Source organism: Amyelois transitella, chromosome 2 (assembly GCF_032362555.1).
Source record: "Amyelois transitella isolate CPQ chromosome 2, ilAmyTran1.1, whole genome shotgun sequence".
NCBI lineage: Eukaryota > Metazoa > Arthropoda > Insecta > Lepidoptera > Pyralidae > Amyelois > Amyelois transitella.
Genome location: NC_083505.1, coordinates 10403672 through 10422750, shown reverse-complemented (window position 1 = coordinate 10422750; position 19079 = coordinate 10403672). Strand labels below are relative to the sequence as shown.

Sequence of the window (19079 nt, the reverse complement as noted above, 5' to 3'; positions counted from 1 at the left end):
CTTGTTGGCTTTAAAGAAATTATACGATAAATTTTTGTGAGGTTCACTTTCACTTCAAATTTGACAAAGGTTTGTGATATAGGCAAGATTTGTTTTTGTTCTATGGAACGATGGATCAAGTATTGGTAAAATATACTTCTAATGTCAACGTCATGTCTTCAGTCTTGCTTGCAGTAACTTAGTCAGTTTTTATGTCTTTGGTTTTTGCTAGTATTTTGTTTGTTTAGCTTTTAGTCTGCCTGCCGTGAGCCGTGAAATTAGGAAAATACGGATATAAGTTGTTAGAATTTGTATTCTGATTCGTTTAATGAGTAAACCTGTTAAATAATATCTTTGAGAATGGTTAACAGAATCTAGATCCGTGCCCCTTTTATAATAAATTAAGGAAAACATTCAGTCTGTCGGTGAAAGTTTCGTCACAATGGATAAGTCGAGGTAAATATTTAAATAATTTACAACAAATGAGTCACAGATTGATGTACTTGTATTATTAAATCTGTTTCTAAAGTAACTATAACATTGGTGTTTTGTTTAGGTTTTCGATGCTTCTCTTAGAGCCTGGCGAAATATATTTTGAAGACTTCTCATGTACTTTGAATGATAAAGATTCTGTTACCGAGGGAAATGCGCGACAAGGTCGTCTGAAGCTTTGTTCCAAATCGTTGGTATTTGAACCAAGAGATTGGACTTATCCCCTTGTTAAACTTCAATTCAAAGATTGTGATAAATTGTCTATTGTTAAGCCGAGATCTCATGAATCACACAATGTTATCAAAGTGACAATGAAGCAATATGCTGAAATGCTTGAGGAGAATATTTTGGCACCATACAAATTTGTTTATGAGAAGAAGGATTTTTATATTTACTTTGATTTTGCATCTGCTGAGGAGTGCCTATATCAAATGGAGCAGTTACAAAGGGCGTCGACGTTACACGCTCCAGAGCACAATAGTATGGTTGCTACAATTCTTCATTCTCGGTACATGAGAATGGTATTTGACCCGGTAATGATGGATGACTTCACAGAGGAAATTGTTTGTGAGTTACAAGCCGAAAAAATATCACCTCTTGTTAGACATCAGGGTAAACTGGCACTCACACCTACAACTATTTATTTTCAACCCTTCAGCAATGTTGAAAGTGTAAGTGAAATCTGAAATTTTTAGTAATAAATATCAGAATGCAGTCTTTTATCAACAATCATCTTTGCATGTTCACAATTGCACACTCAGCTGCTTTACTTTACAGCTGATAATCATATTCCTATTTTCAGACATTTATTATGTTTATAATTTCAAATAAAGTTGGACAAATAAATATCATAAAACTAATTTCATCATAAAAGAGGAAATTAATCAAATAAATTTATTATTTTATTATCTATTTCAGAGTCCTATTTTAAAACTGAAGCTCAGTGATTTGCGGAGATTGTACAAAAGGAGATTTTTATTAAGGCAAGTTGTATGTATCATTGTTAAGAACATTTCCATACATAGATTTAACCATAACTAACATACTAGCCATATTCTGATTGTAGTTAACTGATAAAGCAGTCTTATCATACTAACCTCGTTTACGGTTCATAATTATTTAGCAAAACATAGCAAATTTATTGTGAGTAACGTAATAATAACACCCATCTAACATTAATAACAACCCACCCAACACACAGATGACTGATATTGTTTCCTTTCATAGTTTTATATACATTACATATGTTTGTATTTATGTAAGGGTAAAAATTTTATAAATTTTTGAACTGTTTAGATATAATCTAGACTAATTCCCAACCTTATTAATAAACATCAACTATTAACACATAGACTGCCATGTCAGTCACCAGTGACTGACAGGTATATAATCTTTGTATTAGCAAATCTACTATGGCAGGCTGTGTTAAGATAAATGTTGGTGTGTGTACATACATACATACATACATATAATCACGTCTATATCCCTTACGGGGTAGACAGAGCCAACAGTCCTGAGCGGACTGATAGGCCACGTTCAGCTATTTGGCTTTAAGATAGAATTGAGATTCGAATAGTGACAAGTTGCTAGCCTATCGCCTAAAAAAAGAATCTCAAGTTTGTAAGCCTATCCCTTAGTCGCCTTTTACGACATCCATGGGAAAGAGATGGAGTGGTCCTATTCTTTTTTGTATTGGTGCCGGGAACCACACGGCATGGTGTGTGTACCTTTCATAAATTATAAAATCTACCAATCTTCTTAAAATTTCTCATTTATCCAAGTAGTGATGAGAGTACCTTACAGCAGTCTTTTTAATTCCAGAAAACTATTGTCCATGTAGGGACAAATGAAGACTCAACTTGTGTAAAATAAATATACTTAAGTGATATTTTTGGACAATTTGATGTTTATTATGCTTTTGTACAAGTTCCTAAATACATTTCATTGTGTAAAGTGGCTCTTGATAAGATAATACTTTACTAGTACATACATGTAGTCACGTCTATATCCGTTGCGGGGCAGACAGAGCCAACAGTCTTGAAAAGACTGATTTGACTTGAAGCACGTTCAGCTAGGATGCTAGCCCATCGCCTACAAGAGAAATCCTTAGTTTATAAGCCATGCCCCTCAGTCGCCTTTTGCGACATCCACGGAAATAGTTCTATTCTAAAGTGTCGGAAAACCACATAGGTGGCACTTTACAAATTAATAACGTACATGAAAATTCCAATTGAAAAGTGATAATTTTCCATCCCAAACAATTTTAGGGTCTAGAGATATACAGCGCGGAGGCGAGTTCCCTTCCTCACATCTACCTGACATTCCAGTCTGAGAATGACAGGGACAGAGTGTACACAATATTAGAGGACTCACCACATGTCAAGCTACAGAGTGTACAAACAGATGAAATGACTTTGCAGTGGCAAAATGGCATAGTGTCCAACTATGATTATTTAATGTATTTAAATTGGTGAGTAATTTAAAAATTTTGAGTTGTAATAGATAGATACAATGCCCTTTATTGTTCATAATATATTATGACAAACTTTTTCTAAACTTATGATAAGGTAATAAGGTGAATGTACAAAAAGCGGCCTTATTGTATTAGAGCAAAGTTTTGCATTTAAATGTCTCATCTGTACTGGTTTTAATGCAAGAATTATTTAAATCGTTCATAGAAATTTTATTAAAAAACTAGATAATAATTTGCTAGTTTCCATGAATCCATTCAAGTTTTGGGTTAATTTCGAAATAAGTATGACGTTGTTTTTAAGATTTAAATTTTTTGGCAGTCTTGCAGACAGAAGTAAGAATGATCTCACCCAATACCCAGTCTTCCCATGGGTGATATCAGACTATGTGTCCGAGGTGTTAGACCTAAATAAAACGGACACATTTAGAGATCTGTCCAAACCGATGGGAGCTCTGAATCCCGATCGTTTTGAGAAGCTTAAAGAAAGATATGATGAGATGTGCGAGCCAAAGTTTATGTATGGATCACACTATTCTGCTCCAGGGCTCGTCTTGTTTTATTTGGTAAGTATGTGATAAGTTATTCCATTTAATGGCGAGCGCGGCATAGGAAAACCAGTTGGAGTTGTTGAGAGACTATTAATAATTAAGTGGTTGGATGACCTTAATAGCCGGTTCATGCACAGAGAGCATGTCGTTTCGCAACTACTTTACCCAAGCTGTTCCCTCTGTGTAGCGATTGACTGGCTGACGGGAACAGAACATTAAGGGGATATTTCGATTTATATATACTTTGCTTGTTCTATTTGACGGCCTCTGTGGCGCAGCGGTAGTGCGCTTGTCTGTGACACCGGAGGTCCCGGGTTCAAATCCCGGCTAGGGCATGATGAGAAAAGAACTTTTTCTAATTGGCTTGGTTCTTGGATGTTTATCTATATAAGTATTTATTTAAAATATAGTATCGTTGGGTAAGTATCTCGTAACACAAGTTTCTAACTTACTTCGAGGCTAACTCAATCTGTGTAATTTGTCCCATATATATTTATTTATTTTATTTATTAATAATTAATAAGTACCTACTGATAATTATCATGATTGTCTCAAATTGATTCTAACGCTCTCTCATTGTAAGTATTTGATATAGTTAGATGCGACCATTTTATCTGTAAGTTATTTTATTTTAGGTTCGGAAATATCCACAATACATGCTGTGTCTCCAAAATGGGCGGTTCGATCATCCCGACAGGATGTTCAATTCAGTGAAAGATGTTTATAATAATTGTTTGAGGAATATGTCGGACTTCAAGGTAAAATAAAAAGTATTATAACGTAGTCAATTTTTTACACTAAAGTTATGTTACTATACGATTTATAATTATACCATAGTAATTATTAACAATATTTTTTTATCATGTCAAGCTGAGCTAGGCAATATTTACCTTAAGACGACCTTTAGTAATAACATAACTGACACCTGGGAGTGAAGAATTGGCAGTCTGTGTTATACTTAGTGGAAATGTACCTATTAGAAATAAAATACAATTTATGTATGCAAATTTTCAAGAACGTGAATTTCGCTGTTTTAGCTCAATGTACTAGGCAATGGATATATAACATGACACATGTAATTTCAGGAACTGGTACCCGAATTCTACGATATTGACGCGAAAGGGGATTTCCTATTGAACATGTATGAGATTGACTTTGGAGAGCGTCACGACGGCTCTAAAGTGAATAATGTCGCTTTACCACCTTGGGCTTCTTCGCCTGAGGACTTCGTCGTGAAGCTCAGGGAAGCCCTGGAATCTGACTATGTGTCTAGACATCTGAATATGTGGATTGATCTCATTTTTGGCTATAAACAAAGGGGCGAGGAGGCTGTAAAGGCATATAATGGTAGGTATATAAAAAAAATATGACAGGTACAGTTAGTACGATCTATAATAATAAGTAATAATAATAAAGTCTTAGATTTGTTCTTGAAAATTGAAAATAATGCGAACTGATGGATTAAATAGTAGCTTATGCTTTAATAATAGTACGCTTATATGCTAATTTATTACTGTTTTTGTTTTGGAAATTCAGGAAATCCTCTCACTTACACTCCCTAAAACACACATGTTAAATATCAGCTTTAGGCCCTGTAGAGTAGTACGAGCGACGCCGTTTTCATCGCGCGAAAAAGTATTGCTGTTTCGCATATTATTATAACGTGAAACGGGACGGCAATAGTTAGAGGACTACACATTCATTATCACTCAGCAACGGAAGAGTTTTATACAATTTTCTTGGTATATTGCAGTCTTCCATCACGTTTGCTACGAAGGCTCTGTAGACTTAGAACGTATATGCGACATGAACGACCGACACGCGCTGGAGGTGCAAATCATGGAGTTTGGACAAGTGCCAAAGCAGTTGTTCACCAAACCTCACGTCAGAAGAATCAGCCATCGAATACAGTCTGCTTTGTCCAGGTAAGAGTAATTGCGATGCAGTTTTATAGAAGAATTGATTAGTTGATTTCTCAAATAAGGAGGAAGAAAAAATTTACAGTTTTTATTGAGAGTTCTGCGCTGAAGCGCAGTGCACGTTTTCATGCAAACATAGAGGTCTGAGATGGCGGTAGGACTGAGGTATTTAGCCGGAAAAGACACACAAAATACCTTAATTTTAATAGGCGCAATCTTGTTGCCGCGTCTTTAAAAGTGCATATAAAATTTGCCAATCAAATGTTCCTTGGGTTATGAACTTATTAACGGAAATCCCTTCATCTAGCCTAGCACTGTTTTCAGAAACGATCAAGATCTCAGCCCAACACCATATACAATGGAATGTATAGACACCATAAGATTACACAAAGAAGCTGTGACTTGCGTCGTCAGACGAGGGAACAGGGTTATATCTGTGGGCAAAGACGGGACGCTCAAAGTGTACGACACACAAAGTAGGAAGCAGATCCGAAGCGTTATCATGTGCTCGACGCCCTTGAGCTCATGTGTCATGGTGGATGAGAATGTAGTCGCTGTGGGTTCGTGGGATAATGAAATGTGAGTATTTTTGCTCTTTATCTAACGTTAAAAATAAATATGATGAAACTTGGTAATAACGACAAAAGGCTGCTTTTCGCCAGAAATCTAATGGGTATCATATGCGAAATCGCAGGATAGAGTTAGTTATGATCATAAAATCGATTTTATTTCAATAATTCATGCTGTTTCTTTTCAGCTACTTATATGATGTAGAATATGGAAGGATAGTTGATAGTTTTCGGGCCCATGATGATTCTGTCAGTTGCTTGATGTGGTTACAAAAGGGTGAGTATTTATTTTTCCATTATACATTAAAATAAAATCAATAAATTTATAAACACACTAGCTATTATCTGCAGCTTCGCTCGAGCGAATTTAGCGCTTCCTACAAAAGAATACAGGCTTTTCGCAAAACTCACGTGAACTTTAGTTTTCACCGGGATTAAAAGTACCCTATGTCCTTCTCCTGACTTAATTATATGTACGCAATTACAAGACGATAGGTTCATTAGATAACGCGTGAAGAGATAACAAACTAATAAACCTAATTTCGCATTTATAATATCCATTGGGATGAGGGTTTCTTGTACCTATTTATAATAACACAATTGAATAAAACATCGAACGTAGAAAGAGAAATCTTATATACAAAGTTAATCATAATCCACTATCCATGACACACACATGACATGGACTTAATTGCCATGACCCATCTCTGCCAGGGCTTGATGAGAAAAGAACTTTTTCTGATTTGCCTGGGTATTGGATGTTTATCTATATAAGTATTTATTATAAAATATAGTATTGTCGAGTTAGTATCTCGTAACACAAGTATCGAACTTACTTCGAGGCTAACTCAATCTGTGTAATTTGTCCCGTATATATTTATTTATGACTATACGTTGCATGATTGTAGAACGGCTGCTGATATCGGGCGGCAGTGACGGCGTGGGCCGCGTGTGGGGGCAGCTGGGGCGCGCGGGCCGGGCGCTGCGCGGGCTGCGCGCCGAGCTGGACCACGACGTGGGGGTCACTGCACTGGCCTATAGGTATAATATGTCGTAATCATCATATAAATCAAAATTCGGTACACGGTTACAATTTTATTACTTAAGTTTCAATTAAATCAATCCACTATAAAAGTGTGGTTCCCAAGGTACAGAGAAAAAAAAGTATAGGTCCTCTGTCTTTTATATTACACAGATTTGAAACAAAATGGGTTCATTTTTTATGTACTTATATGAACAATTTTTTTTTGAACTAACAGTTTTTGCTTTGATATGCCAATCAGCCAGTTAAAAACATCTTTAAACATAATAGCTATTGTTCATTTCGTAGTTGTCATCATTACTCAGCCTTTAACTTATGCTATGACCTAAATATACTCGTATCCATGATACCTCGAACTTTGCTCTGAATGTCTTTTGCATAAATTAAAATTTAATAAAGTTCTATTATGCCTATTATTCTTCAATAATTTTTGAATACATATAACGACGTGATTGATGATTTTCAAAGACTATGCCAGTTTAGTTAAATTAATGTATACCTATTAGTTTAGTTAAGACATTCTGTCAAACAATATTTTTTTTTCAAGCAGAGTAATTTCAAGTATGCGAATTAAAAGTGCTGTGTTCAACTAGTTATGTTTTGCCTCCAGGCGTCGCCGGCACGAGATCGACATCATAACAGGTTGTAGCGATGGCGACGTGTACATCTGGGACCTCGGCTCTCGGAAGCTCCTCACCAAGATCTCCGTCCACCAATCAGCGGTGATCTGTGCGTGTGTAGTGCCTTCTGCTGATAGAATAGTCACGGTGGGGGAGGAGGGAGATATGAGAGTCACTGACCTGGGCGTCTTGTGCTCGGTAAGTTGTTTTTTTTTTTTAAATACCTAATCTAATCGCCTCTCGAAAACTTCATACCAATTTGCGCATGTGTAGTACTTTCTGCTGGTCGAATGGTCACGGTAGGAGAGGAGAGGGTTAAGAGGGACACTGACCTCGGTGAGCTTTTTGTTTTATGTTCCATAAAATTTTTTACATAAATAAGAAAAACATCTCTGGGTATAAGGGTTGCAGAGGTGGAAGAGAACAGCCCGCTTCAGTGTTGTATAATTTTATATATTTTGTGTTGCTCTTTAGAAGTGACTTTATTTTGAAAAAAATGGTCCAGTTTATTAATTCATTAATTTTTTTTTTATTATTTAACAGGTGTACCAAAAGCATTTGGTATCAGCAGTGCGGTCTCTGTGTTGGGACGGCGGCGATGTTCTGTGGCTGGGCGACGCTGCGGGCGGCCTCACGCAGTGGCACCTCCTGTGTGTGGCCGTCGCTGGCGATACAGTCGCGCACACAGGTAATTTGGAAGATTTTAGAACATAAATGTAAGGAAGTGCCGTGTAAAATGTATGCTAAGGTATTGATTAATAAAGTCAGGAATGAAATTGATGATAAAATCGCTCGTCTGGCTGTTCATAAGGGCGTGTTGGTCCCAACATTAATGTATGTAAGGAGTGAAAGTTGGGTGTGGCAAAAGAAGCATGAAAGCAGAATAAATGCGGTGGAAATGAGAGCGTTAAGGAATATGATCAGTGTGAAATTGAGTGACCGGATAAGGAACAGCGTGATAAGGGAATGTTGTGATGTGAAAGAAGATGTAGTTTCAGGAATAAAAAAGGGTATGTTAAAATGGTTTGGTCATGAGGAGACGATGAATGAAAGCAGGTTGACTAAGCAGATATATAAGGAGAGTGTGGAGGGAAAGGTCGGAGTGGGCAGGCCTAGGCGAACTTTTCTTGATATTGTATTGTAAATTAAGGACGTCCTAGCAAAGAGTCAGGTCAAGAGTACCCGAAACCGCCGAGCTTGCATGAAGAGAGTTATTAATGTGGATGAAGCGAAGGAAGTATGCAGAGATCGTGGCAAGTAGAAAAATGAAGTCTCTGCCTACTCCTCTGGGAAAAGGCGTGATTTTATGTATGTTGTATGAATGTGCCGTGTGGTTCTCGGCACCAATATCAAATGATTGTTACAGACACCATCAACAGTATCTACTTCGACGAGATCTCACAAACTTTGATCACAGCCAGCAAAGACAAGTCTATAAAGATTTGGCAGTTGTCGCGGCCGTCCTGACGAAAACAATGACGGCGCCATCAGTATTACCCGCGCAGAGCACTGAAGGCAGACACAAGCGTTCCGGGCTCTGTGCTTATCGGGCATGCGGTTGTCTTCGTGATGGCGATGTAGCATTTCGAATTTGTGATATTTTACACACCTTAAAGAATTTATTATGAAATCTGTTAAAGGAATATAGTTTATTTATAATACATTTTCTTTTATTTGTGGTGCCTTTAATATCATGGTTTTTGCTTTTCATCAAGGGATTTACGTTTAATATTAATGCTCGCACACATTTTATATTGCAGGTCTATTCTTTATGGGTTAGAAAGAGCCAATAGTCACAAGCGAATGCCACGTTTATCATACTAGGTAGTTGGATACTGATGAAAGTTCTTATTTGGTTCTTAATATGCAATTTTCACTAAAGAACAACCTACATCTCTTTCCCATGGATGTCGTAAAAGGCGACTAAGGAATAGGCTTACAAACTTGGGATTCTTTTTTAGGCGCTGGGCTAGCAACCTGTCACTATTTGAATCTCAATTCTATCATTAAGCCACACAGCTGAACGTGGCGATTCAGTCTTTTCAAGACTGTTGGCTCTGTCTACCCAGCAGGGGATATAGACTTGACCATATGTATATATATATATGTAACAACCTACATACCCAGGTTACAAGGTGCGCGCAGGTGCAAATTTTACTGTGGCCATTATTCGAGACTAAGACTTTTCCTAAGTTTATGTTTTCAGTTTTATTGTACATTCATGCTACTGGTTGTGTGTGTAACCATGATCCGAGCTAAGTTAGGCGCCCCCGAAATGTAGCGGACCACCGGAGGTAAAAACTATTCGCTTTATGTAAAAACCTGACTTGCCCACTTGTAGAAATTCGAATACATACACACATACAATCATATCTATATACCCCACGGGAAAGACAGAGTCAAAGGTCTCGAAAAGACTGACTCGCTGTTTGGCTTGAGATTCATATAGTGGCAAATTTTTAGCTCGTCGCCTAGCAGAATTCCAGGTTTATAAGCATATCCCATAGTCTTCTTTTACGACAACAATGGGAAAGGGAGAATAGTTATATATAAAAAAGGACCTCTGAAAAAAAATTACCTGTGGACAGGTCTAATTTTTTTTCTGTTGGTGTCGGGAACCACACGGCACTAGAAATAATCCAAAAAGAAAGTACCAGTTATTCAGGTTTCTACGTACCGACTCAAGAGTTAGTCACAGGACCCTATCAGGGTCATCATCTCACTCTTGGGGGGATTATATATAAGGTTTACATCATATACCTAATTTGATTTATGCTTTAAATATTACACAAAATGTAAATTGCTGTCAAAAAGAAAATATGTAGAGAATTCAATATAATTTCCTCCTAAGAAATGTTCATATCATCAAGGTGAGGACGGTGACGTACTGACGTCTAGAGGTCACAATATAAATAAGAGATTGAAATATACAAGATGAAAATATTTTTGGCTTCTGTCTCCCAGTTAATATTAAATAGTTAGGTACCTACCTCAAGAAGGTATGTATGTATGATACAGAAAAATTATTACTAGACAGACGTAGTTGTACGTTTAAGTAAGTACGTATAAATAACTAGCTCTTGTGTAATTTGTACCACCACCCTTTTCCTAGACACTAAAATGGCACGTTGGGGCCTTGTTTTGTCCCATAGTATGTAAAAAATAATGTTTACTTATAGAGCCTTAAATAAATATTTTTTTTAGTTAAAGTAAAATAAGGAATAGACACTAGATGTTGAAAGTAAAATCTTACTGCTTCAACCTATGGTTTAAAATTTTCCTTCACCCCCTAATTTCAATTTTAACATTTTAAAAATTAAATTTTAATAAATATTATTAAGCTGTATAAGTTTGTTTATTTGTTTGCTTGTTTGTTTGAACGCGTTAATCTCAAGAACTAGTGGTTCGAATTGAAAAAATATTTTTGCGTTGAATAGACCATTTATCGAGGAAGACTTTAGGCTATATAACATCACGCTGCAACTGTAAGTAGCAATGAAATAATGGAATAAGTATGTGAAAAAAACGGGGAAAATTATTCATCCTTGAGGGCTTCAATGATGCCTAAAATAACTATTCCACGCGGTCGAAGTCGCTGGCACGGCTAGTTAAGTATATATAGCCTTTGTTTTGCCCAATATGCTATCAGGAAGAACGACTTTTATCATTTTAATAACTCCCCGTATTAAATTGATAACGAACACGCACATGATTTATATAATTCGTGGCACAGCTTAAACAAGCGAAGAAGATACATAGTGTATATATAGTGAATGGGAAGTTGAGTATGAATTTATACTTCTTAGTCAGTGTTAAATGAAAAATCCCGTTCTCAAGACAAGTTCGGGAAATCTTTTCTTCGCGGATTCCTCGATCATTTACTAATACCCAATTTAAGCCCGATCGGTACAGTACATACGTAATCTGGGCTGTGCATGGGATGATCAGTCAGTCACCCTTACGTAAATAGATTATATACACGTAGTTTGTATGAAATGCAGTAACAAAGTGTCTTGTGTCTTCCGACCTTCTTCCCCGCCCCCACCCCTCCACCCGAATGTTTCCAACTTGGGGATTTATCCCCAAATTTTAGTAATTAATTTCAAAACCAATTCTTGATTTTAAGCTTCTCGTAATTTTTGTAATCTACACATACTTTTACTAAACTATATTTTATTTTGTTCTATACTTTTTAACTCACTAATGCTTTCAAAGTTTTTGTAGAGTTGGATACTCAATTCAATATAACCAGTCGCAGCAAGTAAAAAAAACGTTACGGTAAATCATATATAGTGGTTTGTACTCACACACACAACACACAGTACGTTATCGTACGCGACGCGGTTTCATATATTTACGTAGGTTCTACGTTCTGCTCGTACAAATACATAGGCGGGCGGCGCCGCCCACCGCGCCCTTCATTACTTTCGATCTATGCTGTGTTCCATATAACATTGATATTTCTTTATATGTGGCTAAGTAAAGAAAGTGCCCTTGAATAGGTAGATTTGATTAAATTTGGTAGAGGTTTAGGTTTAGGTTGGGTGTAGGCTTTTGAATGTGAATACTTATTATTTTTCGTACGAATTCCGATTTTAATGTATTGACCTCTGTGGCGCAGCGGTAGTACGCTTGACTAGAGATCCTGGGTTTGAATTCCGGTCAGGTGGTCATGATGAGAAACGATTTTTTTCTGATTGGTCTGAGTGTTGGATGTTTATCTATATAAGTTTTTATTATAAAATAGTTTCGTACTATTACTTCGAGGTAAACTCAATCTGTGTAATTTGTCCGTATAATTTATTTTTTTATTAGTAACTGCTGTAAAATTATCAAATAATATATGTTTCAGGCGTTTGACTGAACTGTTGCTGTTTTTGAGGCCTTTTATCCTCATGATTTATGAAACGGAGGTCTGCCTGTCACAATCACAAAATAGAATTTAATTTCGTGATGCCAACAGCATAAAGTAAATAGATATCAGTAGGTAGTAGTAGGTGGGTATCAGTAATGATTTAATTCCTCAAACATCACGAAAGAAATAAACTTACATGATAATTTTATTATTTGAAAGCGCAAATTTCTAGAACTTAACAAAACCTATTTGGAGAACTATTAAGTAGATAACGTCAACGGCCAGCCCCCATAGCATGGCGACCGCAATGCCGTTTATATCGCGCGAAAAACTATCACTGTTTCGCTCTTTATCATGACGTGAAATAAAAGAAACAGCGATAGTTTTTAACCTTGCTTGTTGTTACTCCTGCAGTAAGTGTTGCTTTTGTTTTGGGTGCTGTTTATGTTTGTGTGCTCTTTCATAAAAATTGGCATTATAAGTAAAATTATTAGAATGAAGAAGGTAAATTGTGTATCAGAGCACTTTGGTAGTCCAATGTCAATTCAATAGTGTGTGGTAACGCATCGAAATAGCGCGTTTAAATCGTTTGAAAGAATAAAAAATACAAAGGGTTAAGCTGAGGGAACCTAAACTGAATTTATGATCTTTTTTTCTATCATGCCTGTTAAGCGTCGTGGTATTGTTTACCTGAGACCCACGGACCGGGTTCTCCGTAACGCTCAGAGCATTATGAAAAGCTGAGTTTTGTGATTGTCTATGATTATTATACCTATATATTTATTATTATTATATTATATATGTATGTCTCTAATTTAAAATATGGTATCGTTGAGTAACCATAACACATATCTCGACGTTTCTTTAGGGGTAAGTTCAATCTGTGTTATAAGTCCGATGGATAGTATATACTGATAGGATCATAGACATAATTTAAGTATGCCTAAATAAAGTTCATGCCGCATTTCCCTGCATTCATTTTCTGCGCTTTCCATGTGCTTAAGCTATTAAATCAATTTGTTTCTAGTCAAATTTTAATAGATACAACGTTTTCTATAACAATTTATTAGATTTATAAAATAAAGCGTCTTTTTAGCAAACGATTTCAAAGCTTCGATTCCGTAACGAAAGTAAGACTGCGATTATGCTATCGCGTCGGATATATTTCATAACAGTCTCATTTTATTTCCTCATATTACAACATAGAATCAGTTGATTTTGTAGTAAATGTTTTAGATAGGGTAATGATTTTGGATGATAATCGATGTGACTATTACACAAAATACCTACATGTCATTACAAATAATTGATGAATTTGGGAATTTGGGGTTGCAATAAACTGATGCATCGAATTCCCTATTGTTATAATTAAAAATTTAATAACATGATAATTCAATATTACAATTAAAAGACAACAAGTAATTCATCTACACAGTAACAGACTCTACCATAGTTTTTTTAATTAGCTCCCCGAAGTTTTCGGTAGGTTCCGAGGTCGTGGGCTCTGCCGGGGCGGCGGGCTGAGCCGGCAGCTCAGTGGCGTCCTGCGTCGCATGGTCGGAATGGTCCAGGTTCAGCAACGTGTTGTGACTGAACCAGTTCTGATCGTTTTCCACTGTTTGTAACTTATTGCTATTTTGATATGGCAATGTCATCAGCGTAGTATATTGAGCGTCTTTGTTTTCCGCAGTCACACATTCAGGATTCTTGTAGGATTCGTAGTGATTCTGCGGCATCGTGTGATATTGTTGTAGTGAGTTATGCTCGTTCCCGCTCGAGTTCGGTTTGTGTAAATAATCCGGAACATACATATGGCCGTAATGACTGAACATAGACATTTGAGAATTGTGAGCGAATTCCTCAAAACTTGAAGCGGAATAACTTTGTGACCCCTTGAAATGGTGATTATCTGTGTGTTGATCATACGAGTAATTCATTTCACAGGGATATCTTTGCATATTGTTTGATAAAGTGTTAAAGCCCATCGTGTTAGAATAGGGTGGTCCTTTCCCTTGTAGCATGCTAGACGTGTAAGGAACACCGTGGCCGTGATGATTGTTGCCGTTGTCATAGTGCATTACATTATTATCATGTACATTCCTATGGTTTAAATTATCATTAGAATAACCATACGCAACATTTTCCTGCATGTTACCCCGTGGTGCTATATTATTCATATCACAATGAACATTATTAAAACTCCCTGAATTAACGCAGGATTCGACTTCCACTCTTGGCGTGAGATTAACATCTCGCAACATTCCATCCTCATGACTCATACAACGCTCCCTTTCATATGAATTATTTGCCCCGCAAGAACTGGTACTAGCATTTTGCGATTCAGCCCATTGCTTTTTAGCAGCTGCTTCACTTTCTTCTTTTTGCTTTTCAAGACCAATTCTCATAAGCGTATGAATGAAATGGGTTCGTACTCTTACAGGATTGAATTCTATTCGTCCAGTTGTATTCCCACATCCATCTCTTGTGCATCCACAAGGAAAGTTTAATCTATCAACTTGACATTTTATACCGCCCAAACTACAAGAGCAATTGTCAGGATTGCATACTCCTTTGCAGGCACATCCGCAGAATTCTCGAGAAGTTCTAATATCTCTACATTCATCTTTCTCATAAGCTTCTATTTTACGAACCCCTGCCCCTCGTAAAAGCGCTCTCCTCTGTCGAGTAGGAATAGGTTGTAAAAAGTAGTAGCTATCCAAATCTAGCTCTGATTCAGATATATCGCTAGCTTCTTCTTCAGAATCACTATCTTCACTTGACGAAAGAGACGTTCCTTGGATGGAGTGCCGTTCACTTTTAAGCTGTTGTAAAATCTGTCTGTGAAGTCTTCTCTGTTCTAAAGCATGTTCTGATAGCGTGAAATTCTGAGAATGTGTATGTACCCATTCCATTCCTAAAGTAGAGCCACCTTGAGATGGAACGCAAGAAAAACCTTGGGCTCGGGGAAAATAGTAGACAGTTACATTATCAAATTTTATACTTCCCTTTTTTCTCTTAACTTGTGGTTCTTCAGCACTATCATCTTCTCTTTTTCTTTTAAGACTACTTCTAATGGGTTTCTTAAGTTCGGAGTTCGTACATTCTTTGCTACTACATTCTGGATTGTTATCTAAATTAATCTCATTTAGGCTTTCTTTATTCTGATCTATACTGTAAGAAGAGCTATCTTCACTAGTACTTGCACATGGTAGAGCAAGATTGAAACTAGGTAATTTGGAATCATCATTTGTTTCCGATCCAAGACCTGAGTCACTGCCATCCAACCGATCCTGAGCATCCTCTTCTCTATCGTTTGGATTTCCATCCGGAGGTAAACTGCCTAGTGCTGAGTCTTCACTATCCGCAGATGCAGTATCTGTTTTAATATCTTCTATATCACTTAAAGTATCACTATCGTCCATCTTAACAGCATAATCTAGTTTACTATCACTGCTCTCATAAAACTGAGAGTTGCTATTGCTATTTACATTGCTTTGTTCATCGTTAGAATTTAGATCATCACTATTAGTGTCACTATCACTAACTTTTTCTTCTTTCACAGAAAATGTTTCTTGTTCATTTTTCACTTCTTCTGCTTCTGGAATATTTTCATTATTGCAATTTGGTTCTAGTTCTGGAATGCGCTCAGACAATTCATTACTCGGGCCTTCCATGTTTATCTGTAATGATAAATTAAATAAGGTTACCAATTATTTTAATATTAACAAATTATTTTAATATTATCTCATCTCATTATGGTCAAAGTTGATAATATTTCACATGATCAGTTTTACCTTAATATTTTATAAAATGATCTCATGATTTATTCATAATCCCCAAAATCCATCTTACTTTAGTTGGTCAGATAGGTCTTCTTTAACTCAAGTCTAGTAATAATTAAATAGTATGTGACAAAGCAAAAACCTATAGTTTATTAGTTATGACTAAGGTGATCTTTACCTATCAGCTAAAGGTTTTGCACTGTAATCACATTCCATACTCATCTTTTACGGAGAGATAAAGAGAGACTACATTTTCCTTCCATCCACATTCATCAGTCTTTACATGCAAATCTTTTCTTAACTTGAACTTTCACCAAAACAATCAATCGACATATTTGATAATGACATATCTATTAAAAGCCTGAATAAGAACCTGCTCCTTTTGTTTTATTAACCGTCAGTATAAAACGACACAATTATAATGCATGTAGAAACCCACCAATAGTAATCTTTGTAACGAACAGCTGTTATATGCGATTCATAGCATTGATAATGACATGTTGGAACCTGATAAATGTTTATAGCCACATCTCAACGAACAATTTTAAATGCATCATTATATGGGTTGGGCAGTGAGACCTACCTACATGAAGGAGTGCAAGGCACCTGCACCGCCCGAGCGCCAGCATTGTAAATCAAACAAAATGATAGTCAAAAACCGGTACCTACCTATTCAAAAAGGCCGTGGCCTCGACGTCTTCACCGCTGACTACAAACTTCTCTTCGAATTCTCCAGTCCATAATGAATTAGCAGGTGAACACCAACTTTTGCGCTCTCATCATCAGACACATTGAAATATAATCATAATTTCAATATTCCACAATTCGGTCATCAAACCCAAAATATATAAAACAATGTCACTTTTACTGCACACAATTAAAGGTTCATTTTTGCACGACAGGCCTAAATATGCCGTTGTATTTTAGCCCTATTTATTTATTTTCCTCTTTATTTTGACAGCGTCATTCTTTATGTCCTTTTCATTATATTTATTTATGGATAAAACAGTAATTTCCTTTAGTGTCACTTTGTAAGTTGGTCACAATATTTGTAATTATTTAACATAAATACACTCGCTCTGAGAGGCCACTTTTACTACACGAATCTCGCAGTTCTCACCTCGAGTAATCGCGTTGGACGACTCGAGCGACGCAGGCAAGTTTTAATCTGACTAAATGTAATAGTCATCAAATGTGTTACTTTAGAATGCCGAGCAGGGTCTACTGAATTTAGTCAGGTTTGCCTGCGTTGTTCGACGTGACGTTGCCCTCCCCCCGACCGCCCTGCCCCGTCCTTGCTCCCCCTCTCCGCGCTCACCCACCGCATTCGCGCAAGCGCGTTCCTTTTCTTGCGAATGTAATAATACCACAGCCTGGTAACAGAATTCCCGTCTTTTATAAATTATTTTTATTGAAATGGCACTGCATTTATATTTAAAAAAATATTTTCTGTTTTGCCAGTCACTATCATTCTTATAGAAAACTTCTATACTCGTCTAGTTCAGTCTGTTAGGTATTTAGCCAGTAGTAGAAAACTAACTTATTATACATATAAAAATTTTCCGTTACTTAGTGATTGACTGTCTGACAGACAACGCACAGCCCAAACCGCTGCGCTTGGTCTTGAGACTTGAAATTGGGTATGGAGGTTTCTTATAGTCTAGGGTTTAACTTAGAGGGTATACCAAAATTTCCAAGGGAATTAAAGGGAACGAAGGGAAATTTTCGTTTATTAAGTAAATACTTTATTGTAGATACATAACAGAATTACAAAAATATACATTTTACGCGGGCGGAGTAATAAGTACTAAATAAGTATTATTCAGACTTATATGGATCACAGAGTTTCGTAATTTACGTATCATATCACAAAACTTGCGTTATTTCACCCCTAAGTTCAGGAAATTTGCAGCAGGCAACATCGCTCCACAGCCTTTAGCTCTTGGGCCAAATCGGCTGGTCTCGATCAACATAAACTGTATGACGACGTCACAGCCCACAGTTCTATACATAGTTCTGATACTGTTTTATCTATATTATGTCTCATTACACATAGTATCGGTATTGCCTTGCGTATCTAAATCAAAACTAAATAAGGCCACTGACCGAAGAATAGAGTTGGAGATAATCGTCCAACAATTTAGTAATTTCCGGTTTAAATATAGTTATTCGAGACTCCCACATTTTCTTAAAGTAGATAAACATATCTTTCAGCGTATAAAAATACCCATTCGTTCTCAATACGCAAGGTACCTACTTGTCCTGGCCCAACTATTTTTACATTGCGACGCGTATTCATAAAGTACTGGTAATATTTGTTTTGCAATGCTTGGTAGTGGGCGGGGTCGGCTTGCAGTCACTACAGGGGAGTAGTGGCTCTTCTAACACGACGATCTTCAAATAAATTGGCACTCCACAGCAACCGGCATAATACAGGGCGAGGTGGCAGACTACCAACCAACATGTATACGATAATCAATAGATATTTTCAGGAGGCTTTCGTGGAGGGCGAGCGAGCTATACTGCTGCTTTAGCGCCGTCTCGCTCCCCCTCGTAATTTACGTAGGATATGGCAAAAAGCTCAAAGGTAAAAAGTTTTATTTTTTGCTCATTTTAGAACGCAGATGGGCACATGGAATGTAAGTGGGTCGTCTTAGAAGATTTTGCCGTAATAGTGCCGTGTGGTTCCCGGCACCAATAGAAAAAAAGAATAGGACCACTCCATCTCTTTCCCATGGATGTCGTAATAGGCGACTAAGGGATAGGTTTTTAAACTTGGGATTCTTCTTTTAGGCGATGG

The 19079-nt window shown here is 36.9% G+C and overlaps 2 protein-coding genes across 2 annotated transcripts; one reads left to right on the top strand and one right to left on the bottom strand.

Moving 5' to 3' along the window:
- The first annotated feature begins 62 nt into the window (after nucleotides 1–62).
- LOC106128986 (protein FAN) lies at nucleotides 63–9303 on the top strand. The gene is made up of 14 exons (XM_013327395.2): nucleotides 63–435; nucleotides 536–1142; nucleotides 1390–1461; nucleotides 2739–2941; nucleotides 3264–3507; nucleotides 4128–4250; nucleotides 4578–4839; nucleotides 5246–5417; nucleotides 5736–5990; nucleotides 6169–6257; nucleotides 6889–7021; nucleotides 7633–7840; nucleotides 8186–8330; nucleotides 9009–9303. The coding sequence occupies exons 1-14, from the start codon at nucleotides 422–424 to the stop codon at nucleotides 9107–9109; spliced, it is 2628 nt and encodes an 875-aa protein (XP_013182849.2). The 5' UTR covers nucleotides 63–421; the 3' UTR covers nucleotides 9110–9303.
- Nucleotides 9304–13844: 4541 nt separating this feature from the next.
- LOC106143636 (uncharacterized) lies at nucleotides 13845–17449 on the bottom strand. The gene is made up of 2 exons (XM_013345766.2): nucleotides 16949–17449; nucleotides 13845–16177 (listed from the first exon to the last, which is right to left on the bottom strand). Exon 2 carries the CDS (start codon nucleotides 16169–16171, stop codon nucleotides 13925–13927), a length of 2247 nt encoding a protein of 748 aa, XP_013201220.2. The 5' UTR covers nucleotides 16172–16177; nucleotides 16949–17449; the 3' UTR covers nucleotides 13845–13924.
- Between the last annotated feature and the right edge of the window lie 1630 nt (nucleotides 17450–19079).